Source organism: Tachysurus vachellii, chromosome 2 (genome assembly GCF_030014155.1).
Source record: "Tachysurus vachellii isolate PV-2020 chromosome 2, HZAU_Pvac_v1, whole genome shotgun sequence".
NCBI classification, from domain to species: Eukaryota; Metazoa; Chordata; class Actinopteri; order Siluriformes; family Bagridae; genus Tachysurus; species Tachysurus vachellii.
Window position 1 is genome coordinate 16615437 of NC_083461.1, and position 12965 is coordinate 16628401.

General features: G+C 37.7%; 2 protein-coding genes across 2 annotated transcripts; both read right to left on the reverse strand.

Moving 5' to 3' along the window:
• Nucleotides 1-793: 793 nt before the first annotated feature.
• On the reverse strand, nt 794-2821 carry aqp8a.1 (aquaporin 8a, tandem duplicate 1). Its single transcript, XM_060860145.1, has 5 exons — nt 2503-2821; nt 2167-2293; nt 1711-1925; nt 1237-1371; nt 794-1130 (listed from the first exon to the last, which is right to left on the reverse strand). The coding sequence occupies exons 1-5, from the start codon at nt 2757-2759 to the stop codon at nt 1088-1090; spliced, it is 777 nt and encodes a 258-aa protein (XP_060716128.1). The 5' UTR covers nt 2760-2821; the 3' UTR covers nt 794-1087.
• Nucleotides 2822-4212: 1391 nt separating this feature from the next.
• On the reverse strand, nt 4213-12690 carry lcmt1 (leucine carboxyl methyltransferase 1). Its single transcript, XM_060860156.1, has 12 exons — nt 12628-12690; nt 12340-12434; nt 10795-10886; nt 10516-10637; nt 10341-10417; nt 8905-8966; nt 8720-8822; nt 6811-6931; nt 6111-6212; nt 4733-4824; nt 4433-4530; nt 4213-4351 (listed from the first exon to the last, which is right to left on the reverse strand). The coding sequence occupies exons 2-12, from the start codon at nt 12423-12425 to the stop codon at nt 4329-4331; spliced, it is 978 nt and encodes a 325-aa protein (XP_060716139.1). The 5' UTR covers nt 12426-12434; nt 12628-12690; the 3' UTR covers nt 4213-4328.
• Nucleotides 12691-12965: the final 275 nt, after the last annotated feature.

Genomic DNA, 12965 nt, shown 5'->3' on the forward strand with positions numbered 1-12965 from the left:
TGAATTATGATATATTATAATATTAATATTATATTCATTCAGCAATCTCAAAGACGTGATATCAGATCCTATTCACATTCAAAACACATGTATCATTTTTGCTTCTGTATACTTTAAATATCTATGAACACAGTTAATGTGCAATGGCAAATGTGCAACAGAGTGGTGAAAGGTATTTTTTACTCAATTTAATGTCTTGCATTTTTGTATGCTGGGCAAAGTGTGTCCATGGAGAATTTTCACCAAGAGGTAATAACATTATCTTATTTTTAATCTTATCTCTTATCTGGAAAAAACTCATTACTGCAGTGCTTTCTTTCTTTTTTTTTTTTTTTTTTTTTTGAAGACATCAGCTAAACACACACAATTTTCTTTTTTTTTCATAACATCTATTTCAGTATGGGGTATATACTTTTTTCTATATCGGCTAAAAACCACTATCACAAATGTCATGTCATAAATTGTGTAAGAATTTGTTTATTTTTATCTAGGCTACATTTTCCACCATAAAACCCCAACTGTGCTTTATATTTGCTTATCAGTTTGGATCACTGTCCAGCTTTGTATTCACTTTATCACTTCATCGTGAGCTATTGCAGAGCTGCCATATTCCATTCAAAAAGTTGATCTTTGATCTGAAATATGAAAGCTGTTGAATTTTAATCTCACACTAATTAAATCACTCACCTGGTTTTGAAGTGTAAAAAAGGACAGCATTTTGTCCAAAGGCCACTGTTTGTTTCATGACATCAGCTTAAATATTGGTACATTCACAAGGAACCATTTTATCTCATTTTTTGTCATACAAAAGCAAAAGGTTTTATTTTATACAAGATTTTTCATCAATATATAGCAGATACATTATTGAACAGGTAGAAGATTTGTTTTTACAGAAGATTGCAAGAAATACAATACAGCTTTATACAGTTGTTAGTCTGAACACAGTCATCTTGATTGAAAATAATAAAGAAATGCCTAAACAAGATAAAACAGGGTAAAATTGATTGAGAGACTTTCCATATACCATTGTTAAATGGCTACTTATTCAAAAGTATGCTATGAATAACCCTCATAATTTGCAGCTATATCATTTAAATACAACACGTGCCTTCTTGTCACCCAACATTAACCTAGAACAAAGAACAAACAGACAATTACCCCTTAAAATCCATATAGAAAATATATAACACCACGTTATAATATTCTACACCTGTCCAAAAACTTTGTGTACGCTACCTGATAAAGCAGACAGTGAGCAAAGCACCAGTCATAGGTCCAATCCAATATACCCAGTGGAAGGCCCAGTGATTAGCCACCACTGCAGGTCCAAAAGCTCGAGCTGGATTCATGCATGCCCCAGAGATCATACCCCTGTTAAATAAATATTAGTTAGTCTTATTCAAATAAGCCTGCTTCAGTCATTGAGTAAGCTTTTGTAACGTTTTCCTTTTATCTGAGGTCACATGATTCACATTTACATCACAAGCCTGAAAACAGTCATACAGATTTCACCCTTCCCCTAGTGTCCAATTATTTAGTGCTTCTGCACTCCCATAAGCTCAATACTAACCCTATATTAGATTCAAGCGTATGTCTGAGCTGGGACAACACCAATATGTTCAGTAGACAATACTTGGTTAACACTGGGGCACTACTTAAATAAAAGAGTATATGCCAGATTTAAACCCCATAGTGGCTCAAAAGAATTACCCAGCCAGGATATTTGCTGTTACTGTAAGGCCGATAAGGAAAGGAGCAAACTGGGAACGTGTCCTCCCATTTACAGCCCCCATGCTGACCGACATGGTCAGGAAGAGAGTCATCACCATTTCAGCCACTGTAGCAGCTCCTACATCAGCGTTACTACTGACAGCTGTGAACGCAGCTCCGGAGGCATTACTGAACTCTGCAGGTGGGGAGATTGCCTAGAGCAAACAAAATATCTTTCTTAAAAAAAATATGCAATAAGGCAAGGACAAAGACAATTTTTTTGTTAAAATCTTGTAACTAAGGAAATCTTGAAAATTAATATGAATTAGACGTATTATAGGAATAATTTTTCAAATTATAATGCATAGCAAATTAGTATTGACTTAATTAAAATCACCATTAGCCAAAAGACCACAACAGTAATTATTAGTATTGGACAATAATTATTAGTCTTACTTTGGCAAGACCAGCACCGATCATTCCACCAAACAGTTGCACAAGTATATATGGAACAAGAAGGACCAGCTTCATTCCTCCCACAAGGTAGACGCATACTGTTACAGCTGGATTAAAGTGACCCCCACTATGGAAATCACAACTCAATAACAATCATAAGACTTAAGACTTAGAGTAAATTAGTGAAATTGGAATGCAAGCCTTCAAACTACAGCAAGTAGATTTTCATTGCATCAGTTATACAATATAAATCCACAATCTTATTAATATATCAGTGAAACATTTTACAAAGTATCATTGATATTATTAAGTTAATAACTGAAAAAACCTCCTGACCTGATCTCTCCAAACAGTGCAATAACGATAGCAAGGGCCAGTCCATGTGCCAGTGCAGGCTGAATACTGCCTGTGGTTTCCACATTGCCAATGACTGAGATACAGCCTACAAATATGAAAAGAGAAGAACCAAGCAGCTCTGCCAGGCAGGGCTGTACGTAATGCTCGAAGAAGCCCATTGGTGCGTCCTGGTCTTTCTTAGGCTGCACAGTCTCTTCACTGGCCACAGTAAATAGCTCACACTTGGATTCAGTCATGCTTCTCTATGATCACCAACACACTGTCCATGTGCCCTCCAGTCTACCACTGATAAAGGTGCATGTGAGGGAGGGAAAGAGGGTGAGAGAGGGAGGACCAGGCAGTCCCCCTCCTTCCTCCTTTCTCCCATTCAATAGCCAAAGAAACCACCCACTTGTGCAGGGCAGTAAAAAGTCTGGGGTGATGGGTACAATATTATAGATGGGTATTGCTTATCATTGAAAATCTTATCTGTGACCATAAAAGTCATATAGAACAGCACATCCGTGACACACATGTAGTCCATGTCAACTCGCAGCTGCAAAATTTGGCATCTATCAAACCCAAAAATGATCATTTAAAGCCAAAGATGAACATCTCTGACCAAAAAAGATAAAGGTGCAGTACCATACACCAACTGTGTGCTGCACAAGGTCACACTGGGTTAATGTTTCCCCTAAAATACGCACTCAAACGCAAGGCGGACTCTGATGATATCAGGGTCCAGTGTCCACTATTCTTGTTTGTCAAAAAATCTTTCCAAAAAATATGGATGGGATGAGATCTTGACTATTTATATTTTGCGTTAAAAATCTAACACTAGTAAAATGCAAAGAACATAAAGAGACTGTAACGATTATAGAGAGGACATTATTTACATTTACAGTATTCACTGTCTGGTGTCACCCTCTGGGTCTGGTTCCTTTTAAGGTTTCTTTCTCGTTTCAGTTCAGGGAGTTTTTCCTTGCTACCATTGCCTAAGGCTTGCTCATTAGGGATAAATGTTAAACTTCATAATTTTATTCTGTTTTTATATTTCTGTAAAGCTGCTTGACCACATTGTCCATTATGTAATTTATTGTAATAAAAATGCTAAGCAAATAAATTGAATTGAAGTTTGGATTAGTGTAATGTGAAGAACAAGGTGCATGAGCCCTAACTGCATGACATGCTATATAATCTTATTACTAATTATATTACTCTTCAAGCAAATTAGCAGCTCCTTACTTACAGTGCAAAATGTGCCAGAATTCAGATACACACACACACCATGCAATTTATTGGGAATACCTGTACACCTGTAGTTATGTAAGCAACCAGTCATGTGGCAGCACTGCTCATATGAAATCATGCAGAGCTTCAGTTATGTTCACATCATACAGCAGAATGAAGAAAAAGTCAAAAAAGTCTGATTTCTGTTATTTTGATAGATGCATAGATGTTGTTCCCAGATGGGCTTGTTTTAAGTATTTCAGTAACCGCATAAGAAAAGACAGACACCAGGTTCGAGTGACATCAGTTCAGTCAAGAACAGGAATCTGAGACTTACTTAAACAGTTAAAGATTACAAGTAGTTTTACCAGATGTTGTTATAATTATAATTATTATTATTATTATTGAATAAGACTTACATTTGCAACATATCACCTCACAAGGGAGATATTAAAAGAAAACAAAGGCAAAATAAGACAATTTAGTGGTCTCATCTTTTTTATTGACGTCACAAAGGAAAAATAAGCTGAAATGACTTCCGCCAATTCATGTTGACACAAAGACTTCTAGTTCTCCCAACCAGGTCACAGTTGAACTCAAAACCCAATCTGTGAAATGCCTGAGAAAGTGAAAAATATCACTGTCGATTATTTCTGCACATTTATGAGTATTTTTTTTAAGCAGCAATATTTAAGCTCACCTAGATTGAGTGAGTCCTTCACTGCCCAGCAGATACTGTAGTGCTGAAGAAGCTGCTGGAGTAGCTCTTTCTCATCTAAAAACTCCAGCCGTTCAATCCTGTGAATGCAAACATTCTCATAAGACATTCTGAGAAGCCAAATGCCAAGCCCAATCTCTTTATGGTGCAAAATATCCTAAATGCATTGTTTCTAATGAATGTAACAATTCAAACCCGAATTCTGTCACGCACAATGTACTAGATTAGTCATGAAATCCCACTGGCACAATACACAAGCTGCTTTTTTTTCGCATCCTGTACCTGCTTATGTCTTCCTGAGGAAGCAGGCTATAGACTGCCATCATATCCAGTGCGTTCACACTCTCCCATCCTGTGGACAAGAAGCGTTCCTTCTGAAACAGATTTCATGTAAAAATAATGACCATCTGTTCAATTATCAAAGAAACTAAAAAAATATTATTTTGAATTCACTACAAGACAGAAGCTAAGATTTAAACGTGCAAGCACATTCAGTTTCACAGTTAAACCATGTTATCAGTATCTAATCTCAGGTGAAGCTGTATTTTAACCTTCCTGTACTTTGAAACTGTTCATGTGGGACTCAACAGCAACAGCAACAGCTGCGGCATTAAAACACAACATCTGAACTTGACAGTTTTGTCTGATGCCCAACCACCTGTTGGGCACTGAACAGTCAACAGTACAACACTGAAACGAGTAATATGTAATGCAAAGCTCTCACATGAAAATTGGAGAATCTTGTTTTTAATTTAAGCCTTATGGTCAAATGGACAACCATGCATTATAGTGAAGTTTCTTTAATTAATTCTTGACCAATCAGAACTGGCTATGGGTAAAAACGTGTATGACCCACAGCAGGTCAGCTAGAAATGTGATTTTAGAGTAACACAGTTCTGGACAATTGCATACACAATCTACAATGGCACTTAAAAAGGACTGCACAATCATTATACATACAAAATAGCATTCTACATACATTGTATTCCCTTTATTAACTTGTGAAGACTAATCACACTCTCTGGTGTTTATAATAATTCACACTCTCCAGTGTTTATAATGATTTATAATCACACTCTCCAGTGTTTATGATAATTCACACTCTCCAGTGTTTATAAAGATTTATAATCAAGCTCTCCAGTGTTTATAATGATTTATAATCATACTCTATGGTGTTTATGATAATTCACACTCTCCAGTGTTTATAATGATTTATAATTCACACTCCCCAGTGTTTATAATGATTTATAATCAAGGTTTCTGGTGTTTATGATGATTTATAATCACACACTATGGTGTTTATGAGCATTCACACACTCCAGTGTTTATAATGATTAATAATCACGCTCTCTGGTATTTATGATAATTCACACTCTCCAGTGTTTATAGCTCTTTTATTGCTCAGGCTCTTTTAATTTGAGCCTGAGCAAGGCCCTTAAGCCTCAATTGCTCAGTTGTATAAAATTAGATAAATGTAAGTGGCTCTGGATGAGGGAGTTTTTCAAATGCCATAAAGGTAAAATTGAATCAAACTGAATTAGAAGCAGAACAAATGTCTATTTACGAAACAGCCTGTGAAGCAGGACAGCCCAGGTTTACAGTACCATCACACTGCACAGTGAAAACAACTGATGTCTCCAACAAATGTAGCATAGTTTACCTGAGAATCCAAGGACTGGCACACATCTACTCCAGCCAGATTACACTGTCGTCTTTGCAGATTTTCAACCATGACCTGCCCAAAACGGTCAGCCATGTTCACCTGTAATGAGAGGGCAATTAGAGAAACGGCAATTAGAGAAATAAAAGCATTTCACTAGATAATTATATTATGGTCTCATTATTATCATCACGGGGGGGCACGGTGGCTTAGTGGTTAGCACGTTCGCCTCACACCTCCAGGGTCGGGGTTCGATTCCCGCCTCCACCTTGTGTGTGTGGAGTTTGCATGTTCTCCCCGTGCCTCGGGGGTTTCCTCCGGGTACTCCGGTTTCCTCCCCCGGTCCAAAGACATGCATGGTAGGTTGATTGGCATCTCTGGAAAAATTGTCCCTAGTGTGTGATTGCATGAGTGAATGAGTGTGTGTGTGCCCTGCGATGGGTTGGCAACTCCGTCCAGGGTGTATCCTGCCTTGATGCGCAATGACGCCTGAGATAGGCACAGGCTCCCCGTGACCCGAGGTAGTTCGGATAAGCGGTAGAAGATGAATGAATGAATGAATATTATCATCACATCTATACCATGCTTTTATTTATATTTGTAGCTTATTTAAATATTACAGTCCCTCAGCTCCTCTTTGCTGGGGAAATGAATCCTAAATCACACTAACTGCTTGGCAGTGATTGCACTTGTATCTTACCTGTTCATAGCTGATGAACATGGCAGTGTGGAAGATGTGTGCTGCCCAGTGCACCAGTTTGGAGGATTGTTCTGGGGTCATGTATACGAGCACACATTCAGAAACAAAGAGTGTTGGCAATCTAATTGGAAAGAACATGAAGACATAAAATAAAAACAATGACAAGCAGGGTGGAGTAAGCAGCTGTGTTTCGCCTATATCACTGCTATAAACATAACATCAATATGTTGTGACCACAAACGGCATGAATGCTGTAGTATATAACAGTTTCACAATGTCACTTTAATTAGTGGTTGAGAAGGTACTCCGTGAGGATATTAAATTATATTTTAACAGCAATAAAAGATACACTACAAAGCCAAATTCTTATATAAGAACCTCTAATCTTCCAGGAAGGATTGCTATGGCTCTGGGGATTTGTGGTCATTCAGCCATGATAGCAGTAGTGAGGTCAGTCCCTGATGTTGGGTGAGGAGGACTGGGGTGCAGCTGGTGTTGTAGTTCATCCCAAAGGTGTTCATTGGGCTTGAGGTCTGGGATCTGTTCAGGACACTTAAGATCTACTCTAAGGCCACGTTCACACTGCAGGTAAAAGTGGCCCAAATCCGATTTTTTTGGGGTCAAGTGACCAGGTCAGACTTCTTCAGGAGTAGTGTGAACACTCAAATCTGGCCCAGATCTGATTTTTTCAAATCAGATCTGGGCCACTTCCATATGTGGTCCTGAATCAGACCCAAATCTGATCTTTTCCAATGTGGCCGCAATGTGAACAGCCAAGGCGGATTTGATGCGACTTTTACGTCAATCTACATCGACATTCGTCACAATTATGCGTCACTTTTTTTTTTTTTTTTTTTTGCGCCGGCGAAAACGTGACACAAACGTGACTGGTAACGTGTGTGTAATGAGTGTTATATAAAGTGGTTACGTGAACCAGCTCATAATGCTTGCATTGTGAATACATCACATTATAGCATTACATGATATGTTTGCTTGCACCAGATGATACAACACTTCCTCCATAACCTCGCCAACTTTTTAGCGCAACGGCGTGCTGCGTGTGACGTCATTGTTATTGTTCGTTTGCGCATGCGGGTCAGTTTGAAACAGCAAACAGTTCACACTGGTATCTGATTTTAAAAGGTAATGTGAACAGCCAAACAAAAAAATCAGATCTGAGCAAAATATCCGAATTGAGCATTAAGACTTGCAGTGTGAACGTGGCTTAATCCTGGAAAACCATTTCTTCATGGGCTTCGCTTTGTGCAGAAACCCTGCCATACTGGAACAGGGTGTTCCACATATTATACATGTGAGTTACTCAGAGGAAGTTAAAGAAAGGCGTCTAAAGAAAGAGCCCTTGAAATCGAGGTCACTGATGTCGTAGACATTCTACGTTTGTAAACATTTCCAAGACTCAACGTTGTACAACTGAGATGATGAGCTTTTTTGACGCACATGTGGATATTTTAATAAATCCCTGGTGTACTATTGTTGTGAGAGCCAGTGGGACTGGGATATTTACCGAAACAATAAAGATGAAAATTATATCAAGCCAAAGTGGCCAGCCAAGTCCAATGTACTTGTTGCGCTTGTTACGTCAATGAACGTATCGTGTCATGCAGGTACGTGAGTTTAGTCACAACATCCCACAGCCTTCATGAGACTGTAAAGGTGAACTATACACCGTACATATACACTTAAACAGAAATGACTAATCCAGGCAAATCACCGCCACAGCATTAAATGGAACTACAAATGGATGAATAAATAAATGTGATGTTCTTTATTTAATGAAAAAAAAAACTTTCCTATGAGATTATTCTTATATTTCCTATAATTTGTCTTTTATTCACTACCAATTAATCACAGAAACTTCACAGACTAGATAAAAAAATACATGGCTTACTCTGTATTAATGTGGAACTTTCTGAGTTTTCCCTCCAAGCCTGGAAGATCTCTGAGATCAGCAGCAATGATAGAGTATCTGTCTGAGTCCAGGTTGTGGCCATCTGTTTCAAAGTCACACACAAGCGTAAGAGCAGCTCCAAGGACAACATTTACCATCAGAAAAGCTCAAGTTTTTATCATTACCTAATAGGAGTGAATCAGCTGAATGGGTCTCAATCAAGGGCTTTGACAAAGAAGGTTTTGTCCTGCAGAAAAAAAGAGAAAGGACTTAAAAATCTTATCATGGTTTTGATTTGTGAACACTAATATTCTCTCCAAGTAAAACAATATTATTATAAAAATTCAGGCTAACACTTTTTAGCAAAATGCAACATTATTTACACAACATCATCTATATGCTTTGCATTTCTATGAAAACACATGGAGTTATCTCTCCCACTCTTGTGTTAACACGTCTGGTGTTATGCATCTAACTGCACTTTGAGTTCGTGTTTCTATAAATGATCTTCGTGCTTTATCTTTTCCAGGTGTACCATGGCCTTTTTTTTTTTTTTTGTCAACAGCATTCTTAAAGGCTATCTGAAAAAAATATAATAAACTAAGAATGAAAAATATTTTTATACAAATTATGGAAACGTATAATTTGGTATAGAGACGCTGGGACACCTAATATCATTTATAGAGCTCTGTAGTTTTTTTTTTTTAGGTTGTACATTAAACCTAATGCAGTTCTAAATTCTTCTGCTTCGGTTAGAATTGTATGCCTTTAACCACTAAAAGTGAACACAGCCTCAGTAACATTAACCGTGAGGATGAAGAACTTTTGAAGGACAGAATTCACTTATTGATGGAAGAAATAAACTTGTAAAAGAAATTGTCTCAACAAGTACATTTAACTGGCAGGCAGTTGATTTTCTTGGTGTATGTTAAGTATGTCTCAGAAACTGCAGTAAATACTGGTGCTGTGTGTATAATATACTACACTAATTCATAGACAACCAGAGAGAGAGAGAGAGAGAGAGAGAGAGAGAGAGAGAGAGAGAGAGAGAGAGAGAGAGAGAGAGAGAGAGAGAGAGAGAGAGAGAGAGAGAGAGAGAGAGAGAGAGAGAGAGAGAGAGAGAGAGAGAGAGAAAGACAGACAGAGAGAGAGAGAGAGAGAGAGAGAGAGAGAGAGAGAGAGAGAGAGAGAGAAAGACAGACAGACAGAGAGAGAGCGAGAGAGAGAGAGAGAGAGAGAAAGACAGACAGACAGACAGACAGACAGAGAGAGAGAGAGAGAGAGAGAGAGAGAGAGAGAGAGAGAGAGAGATGTTACACTTGACAAAACTTAGCATTTCAGCTACGCAATGAAGCTACTGACAATACTGAGAGATTGTGAGATATAGTGTTAAACACAACAAATAACGGTATGGTTAAATAAAACCCCCAAACTACATAGTGACTTATAACAAAATGATTTTGTCTTGTCCATATTTCAGATTGTCATAGCCTTTGTTTCCCTCTAGAGGCATTTAACTTAAATGACATGTCATAATCATAAACAGTACCATTAGCTAACAACAGGTGGTGACACAACTGCATAAAATTGCATAAATAGAAAACTAAATTCTACACCTTACTTGATATGATGTATCTTCCTGGCAACAATCATAGGGAAGTCAACTTCAAAGTACTTTTTCGGCAAAGTGTTCTCAGCCTAACGATTAAACAGGAGGTTTGAGGCAACATTTCGAAAGCTGATCAAAAATAAACCAAATGAAAAGAAATGATAGAAAAAATGTTGCAGAAGCCTACCTTCAGTCTCCAGAAAGTGGTATCCAGTCCAGCTCCAAGATTTACCACCTGGCAGTCACACTGAGTCTTTTTAAGAAATGCATCAAGCAGGTGATTCACTCCATGGACACGGGCATAATAGCCTACAACAAGAAGAAATATATATTTTATTAAAATGCCATCATGGCCTGAGCAGTTGAGCAGTAAGATGACGATGCCTGCCACATACTGTATCTGTAATATTCAGGCCAGGTATCAATCTGTGTCATGTGTGAATGTTATGAACAATATACACTTCACCTCTATTAATCTCAGGAGCCTTGCGTTCACCTGTCTGACGCACAAAATACTGGATGTAAGGGTCAGACCAGTATCCTTTACTGGTTGCAAACCTACGAATAAATAAAAGCAAATAGAAATTAATATGACATATCAATAACAATCAATAATCAATAGTCAGTGTCAGTCAAAATGGCTTTCTTAAACTCAAGTTATATTTTACAGCAAAAAACATCCTCAGTGTAAGATACTTAAAACATACACAAAACATACAAACTTTGATTCTAAAAGTCTGTTAGCTCGAGTGTTCCTACCAGTACGTTGCTAACACAATCTGAAAGAATCCATTACCCCAAAACTCTTCTGTCTGAATGCAAATATAATACAAAGTTTCTCACGATTTTGATCAGCTCTACAGCATTGACTGGCTTCAAAAATCTGAAACCTTGTTTTATGCTTTCAACACTTTCTGCTCAGATTACTGTAATTCCCTCTTCTTTGTGACTTCTCGTACAACAAATAAACTCTAACATTTTAAAAATTCAGCTGCAAGAGCTCGGAGTCATACTAATATTTTGGTACATGCACTCCAGAAGTTACACCAGTTATTCCACCAGTTAAAAATCTTTTTACATGACCTTTTAATGTCTTATCTCTCTGAGCTCTTACAGCCCCACACCGCTGCTCAGACTTTTTATTACCACTGGGCAATAGGACTGTAATATTATGGAAACGACTTACTTTCTGACATATCATGATTAAAAAGGGGCTTTATTAAAGTTCATTGATTTAATTACAAAAAGGGGAGCTGAAGTGGTGCAGCCAATCTTTAAAATTATTAAATGTTTTTACAGACTTTTTACATAAATTTCATACAGTAAAAATCACAGTAACAGATTCAGTTTTATTTATTTGTTTATTTTATTTTTTTAAATCTAAAAATAAAAACATTTTGGAAACATGATAAAAATCACTGAATATCTTTTTTATGCACCACTACTCTATCGTGACGAATATGGTGACATTAATCAACTGATACATATCGATGATGTTACTGTCTCATTGCCCAGCTCTAATGATCCTCAGTGATGATAAACAGTCTAGTAAAGTGACCACAGATCTGATCACAGATCTGATCACAGCATGATCACAGATCTGATCACAGCATGATCACAGCATGATCACAGATCTGATCACAGCATGATCACAGATCTGATCACAGCATGATCACAGCATGATCACAGATCTGATCACAGCATCTGACCAGAGCATCTGATCACAGCATCTGATCACAGATCTGACCAGAGCATCTGATCACAGCATCTGCTCACAGATCTAATCACAGCATCTGATCTCAGCATCTGACCAGAGCATCTGATCACAGATCTGATCACGGCATCTGATCAAGGCATCTGACCAGAGCATCTGATCACAGATCTGATCACGGCATCTGATCACAGAAACTGATCACAGCATCTGACCAGAGCATCTGATCACAGATCTGATCACAGCATCTGATCACAGCATCTGATCACAGATCACAGCATCTGACCACAGAATCTGTACCTTTTGCATATCGACGCATCGTCACATGTCGCCCTGACAGCTTCATCAGCGGTGTCAGAATCAGTGAAAGGTGCTTTGGACGCCATGAACACTTACTAAATCACAATTAAATCCGAATGTCTTATCTGAAACTTAAACATCGTTACACACATAAAGAACGGTTTATACTTTCAGCTTTAATTAATTAGTTAACAGCTAAAATTTCACTTCATTCGTGTCGAAGGCTACATGATCACTTTTTATGTCATTATTTAAATTCTATTCAGGTTCGAAATACACAATATTTACTTAGCGTTGGCTCAACGCTACACCATTAGCCACTCGCTGTTCCCACAATGCACCACGCCTCCACCTTCCTCGTCTGTATCTGTGTGTTTACAAAAAGCTGGCTGCACACCGCCCCCTACTGTCACTAGCAGGTCAAGTCAAGTCAAGATGTATTTGTGTTGTTTTTATGTCACTCTTTATACACAACTCTTACCGTATGGATAGAAACAAAATGCAGTAAATAACTATATAGCATGATTACATCAAGTGCAAATACACAACCATATGTACAGTAAAATGAAGAATAAATACACAGTACTTTATTATTATTATTATCATCATCATTATTATTATTATTC

Coding starts and splice junctions, on each gene's coding strand:
- aqp8a.1 (XM_060860145.1), bottom strand. CDS start 2,759: ATGACTGAATCCAAGTGTGAGCTATTTACTGTGGCCAGTGAAGAGACT. Junction 2,294..2,502: donor GCACTGTTTGGAGAGATCAG/GTCAGGAGGTTT, acceptor TGATTTCCATAG/TGGGGGTCACTTTAATCCAG. Junction 1,926..2,166: donor TCGGTGCTGGTCTTGCCAAA/GTAAGACTAATA, acceptor TGTTTGCTCTAG/GCAATCTCCCCACCTGCAGA.
- lcmt1 (XM_060860156.1), bottom strand. CDS start 12,425: ATGGCGTCCAAAGCACCTTTCACTGATTCTGACACCGCTGATGAAGCT. Junction 10,887..12,339: donor GATGCGTCGATATGCAAAAG/GTACAGATTCTG, acceptor ATTTATTCGTAG/GTTTGCAACCAGTAAAGGAT. Junction 10,418..10,515: donor CCACTTTCTGGAGACTGAAG/GTAGGCTTCTGC, acceptor TTTAATCGTTAG/GCTGAGAACACTTTGCCGAA.